This window comes from Scatophagus argus, chromosome 7, assembly GCF_020382885.2.
Source record: "Scatophagus argus isolate fScaArg1 chromosome 7, fScaArg1.pri, whole genome shotgun sequence".
NCBI classification, from domain to species: Eukaryota; Metazoa; Chordata; class Actinopteri; family Scatophagidae; genus Scatophagus; species Scatophagus argus.
In genome coordinates this window covers 17,324,600-17,342,792 of record NC_058499.1, presented here as the reverse complement: position 1 = coordinate 17,342,792, position 18,193 = coordinate 17,324,600, and the positions used below count along the sequence as shown (strand labels likewise).

At 42.3% G+C, this 18,193-nt stretch overlaps 2 protein-coding genes across 3 annotated transcripts; both read left to right on the top strand.

Moving 5' to 3' along the window:
• Positions 1-694: 694 nt before the first annotated feature.
• On the top strand, positions 695-8,356 carry th (tyrosine hydroxylase). Of its 2 annotated transcripts, XM_046394063.1 has the most exons (13): positions 698-1,013; positions 1,421-1,624; positions 2,612-2,786; positions 2,906-2,994; positions 3,125-3,192; positions 3,284-3,334; positions 4,082-4,227; positions 4,371-4,506; positions 4,914-4,983; positions 5,079-5,135; positions 6,492-6,587; positions 6,715-6,848; positions 7,425-8,356. In XM_046394063.1, exons 1-13 carry the CDS (start codon positions 930-932, stop codon positions 7,582-7,584), a joined length of 1,470 nt encoding a protein of 489 aa, XP_046250019.1. In that variant the 5' UTR covers positions 698-929; the 3' UTR covers positions 7,585-8,356. The 2 variants fall into 2 exon arrangements, with proteins under 2 accessions (XP_046250018.1, XP_046250019.1); XM_046394062.1 differs by lacking the exon at positions 7,425-8,356 and having other exon boundaries at positions 695-1,013; positions 6,715-7,382.
• A 1,478-nt stretch (positions 8,357-9,834) lies between these two features.
• igf2b (insulin-like growth factor 2b) lies at positions 9,835-17,977 on the top strand. The gene is made up of 4 exons (XM_046394064.1): positions 9,835-10,044; positions 11,011-11,161; positions 12,705-12,886; positions 14,321-17,977. The coding sequence occupies exons 1-4, from the start codon at positions 9,970-9,972 to the stop codon at positions 14,558-14,560; spliced, it is 648 nt and encodes a 215-aa protein (XP_046250020.1). The 5' UTR covers positions 9,835-9,969; the 3' UTR covers positions 14,561-17,977.
• Positions 17,978-18,193: the final 216 nt, after the last annotated feature.

Here is an 18,193-nt window from a genome sequence, read left to right as displayed (position 1 = left end):
TCCCTGCACCCATGTAAGGCAGCAGCTGTGACAGCACGTACCCAGAGGTCCACAGATAATCCTTTTACCTCTGCTCGCCTGTGGGCACCGTACATCACTTCACAATCACGTTAAACGCAAAAGTCCTCACCCGAAAGCGGTACAAATTCACTTGATGTGGTCGTTGCTGAGGTGAGAAACAGGCAGCGTGGCCCACACAGGAAAACAACGACTTGTTCTCTCTTTCCTTGTCGTGTTTGTGTGTGTTTTCCACAATCAAATCTAATTTGTGAAGAGCTGAGGAGATTCGATTGAGCTGATAAAGTGACTTAATATTCCACAGTTGACTTTTCTCTGGTCTAACCATTGTGTAAAGCCCTGAGGTCAAAACTCTAATGATGGTGTAAAGATGAGTAGCGTCTCCATGGCAACTTTTACTTGACTTTTGTAAATGTTAATCAAATAAACATGAAAAATATACTAGACAAAAGATATTGTTTAGAGAGAATTTGTGTTGGTTACCTTAAAATGCTATTAGAGATAAAAAAAAAAAAACGCAAATCATCATTAATGGTTTGAAATGTGTTTGAAACTCCTGCGTTTCTGAAGAACAAAATATGTCAAACATTAGGAAAATGCTCGCTGCTTCATTTCAAATGTTCTGTGTGTGTGACCTTTACAAAAGATCATACATACTGTATACGTATAGGGGGCTCCGAGTTGAGACGCGTCTGAGAGATTCTGCGCATTGACTGATTAAAGCGGGATTAGCCGTGTTTGACGTCAGAAACTGCAAACAAATGACCCCATAAAAAGACTGAACCTGTCCGGAAGAAAAAAGAAAAGCTCTGGGTGCACAGCACAGACGTGGAGGTCCAGAGAGCGCCACAAATACGCAGACACACTTTGACAAGCAGACACACACGGACCAGAAGACTTTTGCGCCTAAGATGCCCCTTTCAAGCAGCTCCACGTCCTCCACGAAAAGCATCCGTAGAGCAGCATCCGAGCTGGAGAGGTCTGATTCCATCACGGTAAGTTTGCATCACCCACGCTTTTTTTCCGATAATCACAAAATATGCTTTTAGAGATATCTCCATATTAGATCAGACGGCTGCATTGCGCGCAGGAAGCGCTGACGCCTGATGTGCACATATCAATGCAGAAAACAATCATGAAGCATTAAACTGCTGATATCAGCTAAATATGTGCCGTGGCACCTTCTCAGCCTTACCTATGTCGTTGGTTTACCTTGACTGCTTTGCTGTTCCAATGCGTATTTGGAGACGTAAAGCTCTTCCATTAAATAGCCAAAGAGACATACCAGAAGGACCACAAGGAAGAAAATGAAAGCAGTCACCTCGCTCTGCTGTATCTCTGGCGGTGTTAATAGAAGCAAACGTGTGCCGTATGCAAAACTTTGCTGTCTCTTTTGAAACAGTCTCCAAGATTCGTCGGGAGGCGTCAAAGCTTGATCGAGGACGCTCGCAAGGAGAGAGAAGCCGCCGCCGCAGCGGCAGAGGCTGCGGAGGCCAGTGAGCAGATAGTGTTTGAAGAGGACGATGGAAAAGCGCTGCTCAACGTCTTCTTCACTTTAAGAAACTCCAAGACACCCGCACTGTCACGGACACTCAAAGTTTTTGAGGTATCACTAGTTCTGGTTGGTCACAAAAATTTATAAATCTGTGTATTTGAAAGAAAACGTGCGCAAAAAAACGGGGGTGAGTGAGGGTGGGGTACCACTTTATAAGAAGACATTCTTTTCAAGTTCATCATCATTTCTGATGCATTATAGATTAGTTGCTAGGTTGTGCAGATCCCACAACTTTTCTGTTATTTCTGTCTGCTTGGAACAATGCAGATCTAAATGTATGTTAATATATTAATATGCTCACTTTTTTCTCACGTTTCTCACTCTCCAATAAGCCCTTAAAGGTTCAGGTAAATGATGATAACTTAAATGGATTTTGGTGCACATCGTCTGCAGCCTTTTTCCGAGAGGTAAATCGTCATTTTTTCACAGCCAGACTTTCCCAAAGATGTTCTTAATAATCACTTCAAACTGAATTGAATTTTCTATTAACCAAATCTAAACTAACTGGTTACAAAATTAAAGTCACAAAATGAAACAACGGATTCTTTGTTAGACTGTGGTACCATAAAAGGTTTTGGAAGGTAAACATGTTTGGATGAATATTCTGTCCCATATGCTGTAGTATGATCGGTAAGAGATAATGACATCTAGAGCTCAGTTGAATTTAATATGGAATTATATATGAAGTTATAATATCTTTTACAGGGCAGTGATTATATTAGGAGGCACGTCAAATTGAAAAAGATCAAAATTTCAGTACTGTAATTGTTGTAGTTCTATTAAAACATCTTTTGCATTAGTGAAATGTTTATTTTATGACGATACAAAATTATTGATATTGTGTGCCTTGTCATGTGGCTAAAACTATGTTAGGGTGTCGCACTTTTTAATTTTAGACTCAAACAAATACATTTTATATAAGTACGGTTGTGTGAACTTCGGTCCAGAATACACACCTTCGTATCAGAGACTGTCACCTGTCTCATAGCTGAATGTAATCCAGCCTTCCAACGTTTCATTGTGTTGACTGTGTTTCAGACATTTGAAGCTAAGATTCACCATTTGGAGACTCGACCGTGCCGGAAGCTCAAGGACAGCCTGGAAGGCCTGGAGTACTTCGTCCGCTGTGAGGTGCACCTCTCAGATGTCAGTACACTCATCAGCTCCCTCAAGAGAAACGCAGAGGATGTGAAAACCACCAAAGAAGTCAAATGTAACACCATTTCACTGCCTTTATAAAAAGAAATTTGAAACTTGTTTAAGATTTTGCAGGAGTGGTCACAAAAACAACACTGAACTGGATGTGGCTTCTTGTTTTCTTTTCTACTCCAGTTCATTGGTTCCCAAAGAAAATAGCAGATTTGGACAGATGTCATCATCTGGTCACAAAATTTGATCCAGACTTGGATCAAGACCATCCTGTAAGTAATGACTCTTCCAGTAGTGGGCATGATGAGAAACAATTCGGCTGGTTAGTCGGCTGGTTATGTTGTAGGACCAATACATCAAGACAGAAATGTGATCAATGTTTGATATATTTGATTTGAACAGGGCTTCACAGACCCTCTTTACAGACAGAGGAGGAAAATGATTGGAGACATTGCCTTCAGATACAGACAGTGAGATACAATCTTTTGCCTGAATTCTGCACAGACATCCAAAAGAAAAAAACAATAATTGACTATTCCTGATGCATCTGTTTGTCCTCAGTGGGGAGTCGATTCCCAGAGTGGAATACACAGATGAGGAGATTGGCACATGGTAAGGGCTTCAAAATACTGTTAATACGGGACAGGGCTGAAGACCACCGGGTATAAAATCAGAATTTACACTGAATGCAAATTGTTTTTGAAACAAGCAGTTTGACCTTCCTGCTGTTTCAATATCAGAACATCCTCGTGCCCGTTCACCACCTGCGGAGTCAGTTTCACCTCCTCTCTCAGACATTTGAATGTAATTTGTCTTTTATTTTGGTGAATTACTTACAGATGGAAGGAGCTATCAAAGATGTGGCAGTCTGATCTTGTCTGAGCACAAAATTTATCAGTGAGCTGGCAACAAATGATTTGACTGGAATACTTTACAAGTCAGTGGGTTTTTAACTTGTGTTGTTAATTTTACTTGGACAGTTTGAGCCAAAAGAAAAAATAACGATTCCATCACATGCAAGGTGGTGATGTTGTCTTTCAGATGATTAATTTAAGCGAGAAGTCAAGCCAAAGGGCTTTTTTTTTTTAGACACAATATGAAAGGAACACAAGAAGTATAAAAATGAGATAAAGCAAGAAAAAAAGATGAGCTAAATAGGATAATAAATACTAGATTGCGCTACACGATGTCGGTGAATCGACCCAAATTTAAATGTATCGATATTTACAGTGGACTTTCCACTCACTCATGATTACAACACCTCAGTCGGAGTCTTCCGTCCTTTTCGTGAGAGAGAAGGAGACAAGCTTTTGTTTGAAAAAGAAATTGCAATTATTATATAAATATATCCCTAATCAGGAGGGAAGTCTACTCAACTCTACGGGACCTGTACGTCACCCACGCCTGCAGTGAATACCTCGAGGCTTTCCGACTGCTGGAAAGACATTGTGGGTACAGTCCGGACAATATTCCCCAGTTGGAGGACGTGTCACGCTTTCTCAAAGGTAAAGACAGGAAAAGAGACAATGAAACACCAACAGTGGAACAAATCTTGATCAAACCAGTGTTTGATTCTCTCTTTCTCTCTTTATCTCCTGCCTCTTGAACACATACGCACACACACACACACACACACACACACACACAGAGCGTACAGGGTTCATACTGCGTCCAGTGGCAGGTCTGCTCTCAGCCAGAGATTTCCTGGCCAGTTTGGCATTCAGGGTATTCCAGTGCACCCAGTACATCCGGCACGCCTCCTCCCCAATGCATTCCCCAGAACCGTGAGTACGATCGGGACTCCTCTTGATTTGCTCCTCACAACAAATCTTACCACACATTTTTGTTCGTTGCCATCACAATCTGTGTGTTGTTAGCATCTCAGCACGAATGGAACCGTGGTGGAATATGATTTTGATCAAAAACATTTTGCACACGACTAAGTGACAGGATAAAATAAATAAATACAAGTAAAAAAATATTTACTGTAAGTTCACTCAAAAAGCTTTTTTTTATATGAAGCAGTATGAAATATTTTTCCCAGTTCTCAATTTTTTAAATTTAAATGAGGTCACTTCCCAAAGGACAAAATGAAAGACAAATTTTTGGGGAGGACAGAAAATGAACTCTTGTTGTCACGTTTCAATTTAGATTAAATTGGTCCCAGCTGAACCTTTCTTTTTCTCCCCAGTGACTGTGTCCATGAACTATTGGGCCACGTCCCCATGCTGGCAGACCGCACTTTTGCCCAGTTTTCACAGGTGAGTGGGACGGGCTCTAACACGCATTTGCAGATTATTACTTCCCATGTTGTGCAGTTATGATCTGGTAACAATTCATGGATTGTTTGTTGCAGAATCTTGGTCTGGCATCACTTGGGGCTTCAGATGAAGATATTGAGAAACTATCCACTGTAAGTAACACCAACTAAATTTAGGGACTGTACAATAATTATTGAGGTTTTTGAGAGTGTGAACCTTATGTAAAACTTTTTAAAAAGCAATACCTCCCTCAGGTTATTAATATTTGCTTTAAACCCTCCCCTTGGCCTAAAAAGACATCAGAACGCCCACTTTATATGTAATCTCATCCCCAATTTCAAGCAAATGGAACATTACTCTTTATTTATCTTAAATCGCAGATTTGAATTAACAATTAGCAAAAAAAAAGAAAGTTAATTCACCCTATGCTTTCATTTGTTTATATCTGCTGATGTCTAGTTTCTCAAAGAGTCAGTCTGTATTGAGCGTTCTGTCGCAGTGACTGATATTTGTTTTAACTGTGTGTCCTTGGCGCATATAAAGCTGCTCTCCTGCTCTGCTCTACACAGCACAAATGTGAGCCTTTACACTAGCATCCTTCACATAATACATTAAACTTCCAACTGTCCTTTCAAAACCCTGGACCTTAGTGCATATAGAAGTGGTGAAAAAACTGGACAGAATAGAATAAGAAAATCTGTATTTTACAAAAATATATACATCATACATTATTATATGCTTTACTGTATATGTGCTCTCCTGGTGTGCAATGCCTCCACCTAGTGGTGGCTGCATGTTTAAACCCACTGGAGATTTGAGTTTGAGGTTTTTTGATTCTTTGAGGTTGCTGTAGCTGGTCACTGTAGTAGCAGATTAGCAGACCGTGTTAGCAATTTGAAGCCAGCAGCTGTTTTGTTTGTTTGTTTGCAAAGAGCCCAGGAAATGTATGCCTGCAAGTATGAGCACACATGTTTTATATTAAGCGTGTGAAGCTCAGTGGATTGTTTGTTACAATAATATTATTGTGGTCACAATGTTCATTTCCTCATTAATGGTAATTCTCATTATGTGTTACCACTGAGCTAATGGCCAGTTATTTACATGTCAAAAAACTGATTCAGGAATCAACATTTTAAAAACAATCAAATTATGACAATAACAGCAAAGTGAAAGTAAATAAGTCTTTATTTACTTTCACTTTGGCAGCTTGTGTCATCCCCTGATGATGTAACAGAAAACAGTTGGGACCAACTAATTCTGAAAGCACAAAGGCCAGTGGGAGAGCACCAACACTCAACCAGCTGGACCAGTCGTGTAATTTCTCAGTAATTCAGCCACTCCATCAGTCAGTTACAGACAACAACATGTGTGACCCTCCACCTTTTCTGATCTCACCTCCTTCCCTGATCATTTTTGCACAGTCCCTAAAATGACATACATTATGAAGTGATTGTCCATTCCAGTATCCTCCTTTTTCTCAGTCACTCTTTTTACGATTTTCCCAACAGCTATACTGGTTCACTGTCGAGTATGGCTTGTGTAAACAGAATGGCGAGGTGAAGGCTTACGGAGCCGGTCTGCTCTCCTCTTATGGAGAGCTTGTGGTGGGTTCCAGCATGTTTTCCCTGCTTTCCGCTTAATTTACTTTTAAATTTTCCCTGAATAAAATGCAGCAATCATGGCCAAGTGAGCTGTCAGCTAATTCTCCATCTTTTGCCCTATTTAATCCAGCATTCACTGTCTGATGAACCAGAGACACGGGAGTTCGATCCAGAGGCAGCCGCAGTGCAGCCTTATCAAGACCAGACATACCAGCCTGTCTACTTCATTTCTGAGAGTTTCTCAAATGCCAAGGAGAAATTCAGGTACTGCACCGTGCAGACAAATACACCAGAACATGCAGAGAGAAGACGAAAACAAACAAAAGGAGAGGGAGGTTATGTGAGGACAAGGTCAGAGAACAGCCAACCAATCCCTGAGGCCACAAACTTTTGTAGGTCAGCCATAGCAGCCAGAAGACAGCTGTTACTAATGTAGTTTTTCATACCAAGGCAAAACGCTGGGGTTTTATTTGGCAAACAGATCAAATGTTGCCCTGCAAAACAAGTAGCTTTGGTGAGTGTTTTGACAGTATTTGGTCTCTAGTAGAATACAGCAGACGACATCTCTGCCACACTGTATGAGAAAACATCAGTGTTTGTAAAAGTGTAGTAAATATGAAATAAAGTGCATTAAGAATCTTTATAGTGGTGCTGATACAAACAGGATAGTCCAGTTTCTATGAACTGAATATATGCACAGACAACATGCTGAACAACCACAGAGAGAACTTGAAGTCTGTTGAAAGAAGGTTTCCTCTCACCTAGTAAATTATTACCTCAGCGCTGAGTTCTTTGGGTCTCACCTTTTCTGTTTTCTGACCTCCTTATGTCTTTGACAAGGGAGTATGTGGCTGGAATCAAACGTCCCTTCTCTGTGAGGTTTGATCCATACACCTTCAGTGTGGAGGTGCTGGACAACCCGCTGAAGATCCAAGGAGGCCTGGAGGGTGTGAAGGATGAGCTCAAGACTCTAACAGACGCCCTCAGTGTGTTGTCATGATGATCCTGCAGTCTGTGTCCACCCTGCTGTCGTTCGGTTCCTCTTCGCTGCGCTCTGCGACGTGTGATAAGACCAGTGTATTCATCTTTCTGTGCTGTTCCTACAGTATGATGCTGTTTCTCATGAGTTGTTGCTTGTTTGTTGCTGGCTGGTTGGCCGACAAGGTTGCAACCTCAACAAGCAGTGCAGGCAAAGTTTCCAAAGATATTCAATGCCTCGCTGGGTTTGGATCCATTTGTGAAATGATGGGGTTTTACTGACCGGAAAATTGAAAGGAAAACGTGTTGTTTGAGAAAAATGTCAAAATCTGAACCAAAATTTAAAGGGAACTGTGATAATGAATGTATTAAAAGAAAACTAAATGAGTATAGTATAATTATTTTAAAATCAAAGAGACATGATGGCATAACAAAGATTAAAGTGTACGTTTAAATTAGATTATTTTATTTAGAAACTGAAAAGATCTCTGCTGTGTCAAAGGCTTTATTTTCCAAATATGTGAATTCAGTAGTCCCGTATTAACTCTAATGTCGCTGATTTGTTTGATTTTATGCAGTTTTTGTCTTGCGGTGTGAACGCATCATAAAAGAAATAATAAAACACACTTTCCATGTAGTGATGTACTGCTGATTACTGCTTGAGTAAGAAAGAATCTATCAAATAATAAAGAATTGCAAATTAAAAGTTTTTGCCGTCAGGTTAATTTATAATTTTTTAAAACACTTTTTGCTTTGATAATCTGTTCATCTCATGCCTTACCAAACAAACAGAAATGTCAAAACACACCCACTTAATGATGCTTGCTAATGTTTTACACTGTCTGCCGCAAGAGGGGGCAGTTCCGCCCCGGCACCTGCCTGATCGTAAGATCCCAGTCGGTTCTTGCCGAGCCTATTAAAGGAACCAGTCATCTTAATGCTCTCCTGCGTCATTCAGTCACAATGTGCTATTTTACAACGTTATCAGATGTTAAAAACAAGCTAATAAACACTGAAAGTCAATATACTTTAGGAAAAGTAGACAAACACAGGACAGCTTTAGAAATAACATCAATTTAAATGGAATATAGTAATTTGTTGGCACTGAAAGAATAGTGTTGCAGCAAGTCCACCGCTTACAGTGCAGAAGTCCACCCTCACCACGTGGATCCACTTCATATACATGCTATTTGTGAAAAGCACGGTCCTTGAATATTGCTGAAACCATCAAACAGAGTTAAATTTGTCCGGGGTTTGCCCGGGCAGGGCTCCTGTGGTCAGATGGGAGGCTGTGGCCCTCCAACCCGCTGAAAGCTGCGAGACAAACAAACGGAGGTTCGCCACCCGGACCACTAGGTGTCAGTCTGAAGACACGTCCAGATCCATACTTTTTGCAGAAGCCGCACTTACATAAAGGCACCCTCATACAGTTTTATAACTGCATGAGGGTGCTGTAGTTACCTGCTAAATCGCATATGGAGTCCCCTTTGTCTGTGCTACTGTGAGGCCGTATGTGCAACATCTGGATGAGGCGTTGCCTCTCAGAAGAGCTCAGTGTCATCCACACTGACTTAGCTTTGTTCTTGATATTAATGTTTAGTTTGTGAGCAACCAAATGTCACCTTTTTCCTTCAGCACTTCTTTCTACCTTTTGATCACATTATTCAGCATTTGCACTGATCAAAAGGCTTTGACACTGTATATTTCTACAGCAGCCACTCACTGCTGCATCCTCCTCCTCCCTCTCCTCCTCCTCCTTCTCCTCCTGCATCCACCCCAGGTCACGCTCCGTTCAGGTAGGAGAGCCTTAGTCAGTCAGCCATCATTCCACAGACACATTTGACCCCAGTGACTGCATCAACATCTGAGTCAGAGGAAAGCCGAGGACCTCGGCCACACTGCTTCCACTCTGAATGTTAATCTTAATTACAGCAGGACGGAGACATTGACATTTTTCTTGGAGACTGAGGAATTACGTCTATTCTTGTTCAGTCTGCGTCCCGTGTGTAAACATTGTGATTGTAGGTTACAGTGCGTAAACGTGGAAAATGCCTATGGAATTGTTCCATATTTTGTGACTCTCACTCTCACTCTCTCGCTGTCTTTCTCTTTTTGCCTTTTCTCCCTTTAAGCACTTTTCCATAAAACGTCTCTGGACCTTTTTTTTCTTTCTTTCTTTCTTTTTCTTTTTTAACCAGCCGTGAAGAGGAGGAGCGAGGGGGTGGGGTGTGGGTGTAAGGGGCGTGTTTTGGTATATAATACTTCTCCCTGAGAAGTTTTGCCTGTCGCCTGGTCTTTGGGACAGCCTCTCACACATCATCTCTATTGCCGCACCAACTGGGAAACTAACTCACCTGCAATCTCTCCAACCAAATAACCCCCAACGTTTTGACTACTGCCACCTGACATGGAGACCCAGCAAAGACACGGACACCACTCACTTTGCCACACCTGCCGGAGAACGGAGAGCAGCAGAATGAAGGTAAACCTGAGGCAGCAAATAGTTATATACTCTCCGGTTGTGCTGTGCGGATATTGAAAGACCTCTGGCGGGGTTATAACGATGTTTTCTTGGGTTTATGGGTGAGAAAACCGCTCCTGGATGATCTGATGCAATGGTCGCTTTATCTGTATTTTTATTTTTTGTGCAATATGAGCAACGGGACATCTCTTTTAATTTGCATGCAACAGAGAAAGTTCAAGATACGAAGCGCAGAGCGGCTGAAGCTTTGAAGGATCTGTGCAACAAGTTACCTGATAAGATAGAAGAAAGAGAGTTGAGAGTTGAGATATGTATATATATATATATATATTTATTCTTCCCTCGTCTGGATGGTGCGCCGTTCTCTGGACCCGGAGCTAACAGCTGGTCTCTTGTCGGCAGATAGGGGGCGGTAGGTCTGAGGGTCATTGAGCTCATCACAGGGTGAGCAAGGGGAAAATATATGCTGAGTCTGGCTTTTCAGATAGTTAGCTATCGAATAGCCGGTCTTGCAACTTCTGGAGAGTTGTGTAAGAACGTGAAAGTCAGAGATACTGTCTACGTTTTCCTCCCGAATAAGCACTTCTCTCAGGTGCGGCACGGTGACAGCGGCTGATAACCGTTATGGAGGTAGTTGGTGGTGGTGGTGCTGGTGGTGGTGGGATGATGCACATTTGCAATCACTTGTCTCACGCATTAAGCTTTTTTTCCGAGTTAGTAGGTCAATACGCAAATGCACAGAAACAGCACTTAACACTGGAAGTGGTACATCTTGTACATGAAAGAAGGGATCATCTTACATATCACTCCGAAAGCCAACATCTGGCTGTCATCTGGGATTCTCTTTTCAGAAGATGTTTTATGCCATAACTTCAGAACTGTGTGTTTGCATTTGTTGACCAGATGCTTCATTTCTTTTTTCTTTTTTTCTTTTTCTTTTTCTTTTTTTTTTTTTTTTATCCGCAGGTCAAGAAGATGTCTTCGTCCAGTCGGGCGCTGCTGTTTGCACTGGCCCTGACGCTCTACGTAGTGGAAATAGCCTCGGCAGAGACGCTGTGTGGGGGAGAGCTGGTGGATGCGCTGCAGTTTGTCTGTGAAGACAGAGGCTTCTATTTCAGTAGGTTCCCAAACATTACAAGTTTTCACTGCGGGCTGCACGAATATCGTTGAGCGCTTTACGTCCCTCTGTTGAGTGTTTGTGATGCCAATTCGCACACGCCTGTTCGGGTAGTTGAGGCTATCGTTGTTGTCTGTGGCCGCGCCGTATCCGTGTTTGGTATCTTTCTTTCTCACGCATTCACACGCACGCACGCACACACACACACACACTGAGAGACCGAAAGAAAGACAGGAAAAGAGAGAGAGATTGCAGCCAGCTGTGTGTCTTAAGACCTAGTCCAAGCTCTGCTGAGTGTGCGCATTCTGCCTACAGCCCATACCTCTCATTGCATATGAAAGGTCGGCGAGCCGTGAAGGCACACACGACCCAGCGCGACACAATGGGCCGCTTGTTTACCAGTAAAGTAATAGCACCCCAAGAGGCATACCAGTCACCTCAGCACCAGTGTTCCCAGGCCAGGCGTCCACACTGATGAGTCGGAGGGGGTGGTGGATGGGGTTGGGGGTGGGGGTGGGTGGTGTTTTTGATGTCAGGTTAAGAGGACGGATCATTAACATCAATGCTGATCATTGCTTCCATTGTAGTGATGATGAGAATAGCCATAAAGCGCTGTGGTGCCCGTTAATCCTCAAATGGATAAGCCTCTGTTTGCACAGTCTGCAGTGTTTGCGACATACATGACTTCACTTTCCTCAGATAGTGAGTCTAAGCAGCAGAGAAAACTCTAGATTCTTTTCACACTGATATTAGCCACGTCCCACCCACTGCTTTTGACAGACAGTTTCTTTGTGTGCTGCTTGCCACAGAAGCTCCTTTCCAATGAGAGAGATCATTATCCAATTTAGGCCAACACTGATATGCTTCTGCCTCCTCTTTGCCCCCCACCCAACACCCTTTCTTTCTCTCTCATGTTCCTCTTCCTGCAATCAAATCTAGCCTTCCCTCTCATGGGATTTCTCCAACACTGTTGGGTGCAGGACTTCAAACGAGGCCTTTATTGATCATGGATAGGGTTCCCCTGTGCAACATGCTAACCCTCCACCCCTCCACTTTATTCTTCTACACCTTTCTCTCTCGCATCTCGCTCCTTCTTTTGTTTTGCATTCTTCCCCTCCATTTTAGCCCTCACACCCTCGTTTTCTCTCTCCTTGTCTCTCTGCATTACCTCTAGTCACTCCCTCCTCATCTTCTTTATCTCTGCTGACTTGACAAAGGACAAGGTCACAGAAGAGTTTCCATTTGATGTATTTGCTCTCCCAGAGGTCTCTATGAGAGTTTAGCTGTCTGTCTCCCTCACTCTCTCTTGGTGTACACCACGGCATGTTTACTTGTATATTCACTCATTAAAGGACTTCCCGATAGCCCAAATCAGATTATCCTCTACAAACAACAAGATTTGTTGCAGTTGGTCATAGATTTCCACTTATCCTCTTTGCTCAGTGATTGTCGAAGTAATCCTGCAAAAACAACCTAGATTTGTTACTTATGCTAGTCCCATGTTCCCAGGCTTTTCTTCATCGTTTGTTGTGTTCCTCCTCAGGTAGGCCAACCAGCAGGGGAAACAACCGGCGCCCCCAGAACCGTGGGATCGTAGAGGAGTGTTGTTTCCGTAGCTGTGACCTGAACCTGCTGGAGCAGTACTGTGCCAAACCTGCCAAGTCTGAAAGGGACGTGTCGGCCACCTCTCTACAGGTCATACCCGTGATGCCCGCACTAAAACAGGTACATCTCACCAAGAACAACAACAACATGCCAGTATGGGAAACACTGCTAATCCTCTATCTGTCCTCCCATCACTTGCGCCTCCAGTCACCTATGAGCCTCACCCCTATGTTCCTGACACAGACTACAAACTGAAACCCACACAAAGACAGGTTTATCTTGTTAAATGGTCATTGCTAAGCACTTACCTTCCAAGCAAAGTGCTGAGCATCATGGAAAACATCAAGACAGTCACAGCACATAATATTCAGCAAAGGGAAGGTGTGTGTGTGTGCATGTGTACAGAGAGAGAGGGAGAGAAAGTCTGAGATAGTGGGATACTGCTGGTCTGTAACGAAACAGTGTGTTCTAAGTGTGTGCTTATTAGTCACGGAACAATAAGCTCTCTGAAACCGACATGCATTTTGATGTGTGCGGTCAAAAACACCTGAACTGGCCAGTAGAGTTACGCTTAGATATGTCACAAACATGCAGGGGACCGTCGGATTGTTTCAGGTGCCTTCACTGTGGTCACAAGACTGAGCTCTCCAGACCTCTTAAAAATTCCTTCAGCCATCCCTGAAACAAGATTGGAAATATGTTTAATATTGCTGCTCTGTCTTGTTAGAAAATCAGTATCAGTGGCATGAGATTTGCAAGTTGTGTAAACAAAAGAATTAAATAGATATTGCAAATGTCTGGAGGAAAATAATGTACCCTCTGTTTGAAATGCAGAAATAAAGAGAGACTTGAAAGGAATTAGTTGGGACATGTCCCTAGTTTGTCTGGCCAGAGAGAGTTGATGGGTACAGCCTGCTCTGAGGGCCAGCTGTTCTTTGGCTATTGAGCAGGACTGCAGTGAATGAAGGGGGATAAACACTCCTCAAGTGGCAGGACCAAAACAAGCCATTCAGAGGGAGCACTGGCTACTCACGCATAAATTCTAGCTCCACTGCTACCACTCCCACTTTGTCTCAATCCTCGGTGCTCAGCACAACATGTAACGCCGTTTAGAAGAGTTGGCTGTGCAAAAATAGAGGTTTTGAAATGACTATGCACGTATGAGTCGTTTCCTTCAGTTTGTAGAGGTTAGTCAGTTCAGTGTGTCGTTTGGTGAACGACAACTTGCCCCTGATATGTATATGAGGCGAGTGACCGCCCTTCCCTTTGACAGTGTGTTAAAGAGGCTGAACTGAGCACTTGTTGACAGCTTCTCTCAGTCAAGGAAACCAAAACAAGGGCAAGTTGGAGGCAAGGCGAGTCTGTTATGACGCTCAGCGGTACAAGAATGACATTTGATTTCCATTTGACTGGCCCAACAATGACTGAATGTTTTCACAAAATAAACAAGGCTTTCCTCCATTGTAATAAGGACTTGCAGAGTGTCTTATCACTTCTAATGAACTGACTCCCCCTTTCCCATTTTTCTCTATTTTTGCCTGCACGTCACAATAGGAAGTCCCAAGGAAGCAGCATGTGACCGTGAAGTATTCCAAATACGAGGTGTGGCAGAGGAAGGCGGCCCAGCGGCTCCGGAGGGGTGTCCCCGCCATCTTGAGAGCCAAAAAGTTTCGGGGGCAGGCGGAGAAGATCAAAGCCCAGGAGCAGGCAATCTTCCACAGGCCCCTGATCAGCCTGCCTAGCAAACTGCCGCCCGTCTTGCTCGCCACGGACAACTATGTCAACCACAAATGAGCCCGCTGCCAGCCCTTTGCACAGACAAGAGTTTGGAGGGAGAAAAAAAGACTAGGGGATTATAGCTTTTTCTCTGACGTCATTTCTGTGGCAGTCCTCTTTGACCTCCCCTGCCCTGTCCGAGCCCACCAGTCCCTACGCCTGCTCTCATCCACTACTTCTTGACCTCTGGCCCTTTTCTAATGCCCCCCCCACCCCCACCCCCCACCCCGGACCCAACCCACCCATCCTCCTCCGGCACACAAACATGCCTTCACATTCTTCCTATCTGAACTCCTTTGCTCCCTCTCGCTTTCAGTCACTGACACAAAAGGCACAAACACAAATGATGAACAAAAAGTTAACAATTCGGCTGAATGCAATTCAGGTGGATCCTTAAGCAAAAGACAAACGGGAAAGGAGAAAAGAAGATGAAAGAGATCTGTGGTTTGCAAGTGTCAAGCGGACACCCAGCGGAATGTTTTTTTTTCTTGTCCTTGTGGAAGACAACTGAAAGTGAAGAGCAGCTTGCATGAAAGAATCCATTCCACTTCATTTTTTTCCTGAGGCAAAAAGAAAATCTCTGTTAGTTCTTTTTCTTATTAGTTTGCACCTCTACCTATAAAGGGACTTCCACACTGTAAGGAATTATTTTCTAAAATTAGATTCCTGTTCCAGCACCTTTTGATCACAAACAAAAAGCAGAAAAGAGTCTGCAAAATTGCACATCGCCACGGATTACGTCAAAGTAAAGAAAAAAATGGCACTATTTTTTTATGAACAATGAACGTGTAGCTTAAAAAATGTCATGGTGCTAGCTTTGGGAATGGACTCAAAGAAGAGGTTGAAAAGCACGTTTTTTTTTCTTTGAATGAATATTAAAACTTTCCGTTTTAAGGAAAGTGTGACTTTTAAAAAAAGGAAAATAAAGGATATGGGGGAGCTCCTGGCAGTGGCAATGTCAAGGGGGAAGTGTCACTGAGAAAAGATACGGGCTGTGTTGGCATTTAGGCTCACAGCGAGTGTCAGCGGCTGCTCATCACTAGCTTGCTGGCAGAAGCGGCAAGGGGGACCTGAGACCCAGTCCCTTGTTCCTCCTGTCCCTCTGAGGCTGCCAGACACAGGGAGCAGTATGGGGACACACATGGGACACCGTGGACCGCCTGGATTGGACAGTACTACAGTTCTGGGACTTGACTTCCTGTTTGCCATGGCTTTGCAGACTGCTCTGACAGGAAGTAACATGGCATGGACAAAGAGCAAGTGGGATATTGATGATTATATTTTATTTTGTCTTTTTTCTGTTTTCTTTTCATATCAATGTTTCAATGAAAAAAAAAGAAAAACCCCGTCAGTTTCTGGTACCGTGACATTCCTGTTTTTCCAAGTTAGGCTTTTTTTTTTTTGTTTGTTTCCATGGTTATTGTTATGATGTTATTTTACAGTTCTAAAGAAAGGCACAAAATTTCAATTCAAAGGGAAAAAAACAGCAATAATGTCAACTAACATTTTATTTTTTATTGTATATCAGTAGTATTCACATGCTTTTGCCTGAAAAGAAATACTTGAATATATATATGTATACATCTATATATATATATATATATGTATATGTATATATATATATATGTATATATATACATATATATACATATATATATATATATATATAAATTAGTTTCCAGGGACGTTGTGTTATTTTCCTTTAGTCTGAGCTGTATCTTGCGTAATGAGCCGCCAAGCTTTTTTGTTTGTTTGTTGAAATACAAATAAGGGCACTGTATAAAGGCATTATTTATTTTGTTATAAAATATATTTGAAAAATTGGTCCAAATAATATACGTAGCACTGATGCTCAACTGACGGTTTTATTTTGTATGATCTCTGTTTTTCAATTGGAGTTGTAAGGCTTTTTGTAGATGCTTTGTACCAAAAATAATGTCTCTTTTTCCTTTTTCGTCTGCCATAGTTACTTTGAATTAATATTTTAACAGCAGCGTAGTCTGGATTGTTAAGGCATATTATGTCACAGAAATAGGCACATACTCTGCATACAGTGATCTGCACGGATTTCCAGAAGCCTGTTAGGGTTATCTGTGAAAAGGAAAGCATCAATGAGTGACTTCATTATTTTAAAAATAACTGTTCATCATTGATTGTACCCACTATCTTTTGAAGCCACTTTAGTATTGATGGCGGGGGAATGATCAGTCCTTCATTAAATCATGTCTTTGTAATTGTGCATGGTGTCCTATGGTCTTATAAGGAGCATCTTGCCTATGTGCCAGTGCCACTGATGTTGTCGCGTGTTGGTTTTGGGTCACGAGGGCACAAACGTCCGGTCAGTTGTAGACTTAGGGTTTAGCTTACGTCTGACTTACATGATTCATTGTGTCGATGCCTTAACTGAAGGTAATGATGCTAGTTGCCATCAAAGGTCACCTAAAGGTCATTGTTGATCAAGGAGAGAGCATATCATCGGATCACCTCACTGTTCTCATCTGTTTATCTGTCTGTTTATCTTTTTGTCTGTCTGTCTATCTGTCTGTGTGATCTTTCTAATCTGTTTGTAGAAGACAATGCCCCTGATTTATGCATTAAGAATATCTATCTGTATTTGCATGGTGGGTCAGAGGGGGGCAGGGTCGTTAGCCTGCCATTAACCACTCAACCAATCTTCCAATCATCCATCCATTATGCATTTGACAAAGGGCTATCATGCTGAACCATTTCTGAAGCACTCAGGAACACAATCTATGCTCTCCAAGGAAGAAGTGTAGGAAGAGTAGTTGCTGAGTGTCAGTGATAATCTTGTTGTGGAAGGGCAGCTGAGGTTGTTACCCATACCTGGCTGGCCACAATGATACAGCTCTCTGTGACAAACCACTGAAGCCCATGTCAGAAACAAGGTAATTCTGTGCCACATTATAGTTTCCTCCTCTATTTTGTCGTGCATCACCCCTCAAATGGAGAGTTAATGGATACTCGCCCTGTTGTGGTGAAGAGTCAAGCCAATGCTTCTTTTTTCTGTCAGAGAGATCTCAATTATCAAGGCTGCGTCCTGTCTCTAATTATATTCTACTTCAGTTGTGCAACAAAGCAGGCAGTGCAATTATTATTATTATTGTTAATAGTAATATTATTATAATATTTTCTATTTTATTCTATATTTTCCTGCTAGGACTGCATTCATTCACTATTGTAATGTTCAAACAGGCTACTCTAGTGTTCTTATGAATGGCGTGAAAGACAACCACTTCTTTTTGCTGAAAATGAAGAGATATCTTGCCAAGCAATGGCAACTTTTTCGTGTGTCAGTAGCTCACTCAGCCTGTGTGTATTTTATTGATTTAACCTCTGCACGCTAGAACGTCCGAAATGCACAATTCATGTACTTTCATTTTTAATATCAATAAAAAAACCATTTTATCGAACTTACAATGTCTAAAAGATGTACTGTTTTGTTCAGTGTATTTGCCCATCTTGGATGTGCGTTTACTCTTTTAGGTGTGTGTTGAGCTTAAAGGCCATTTTTAAAATCTTTTTATGTCAGTTAAGCGTTGTGTACCCTCTCAATGATTCATTACATCTTAAGGCCTTGCATAGAATCTCCAGCTGCTTTTAGCACCCTCTCTTTCCTCTCACCCAGCCTCA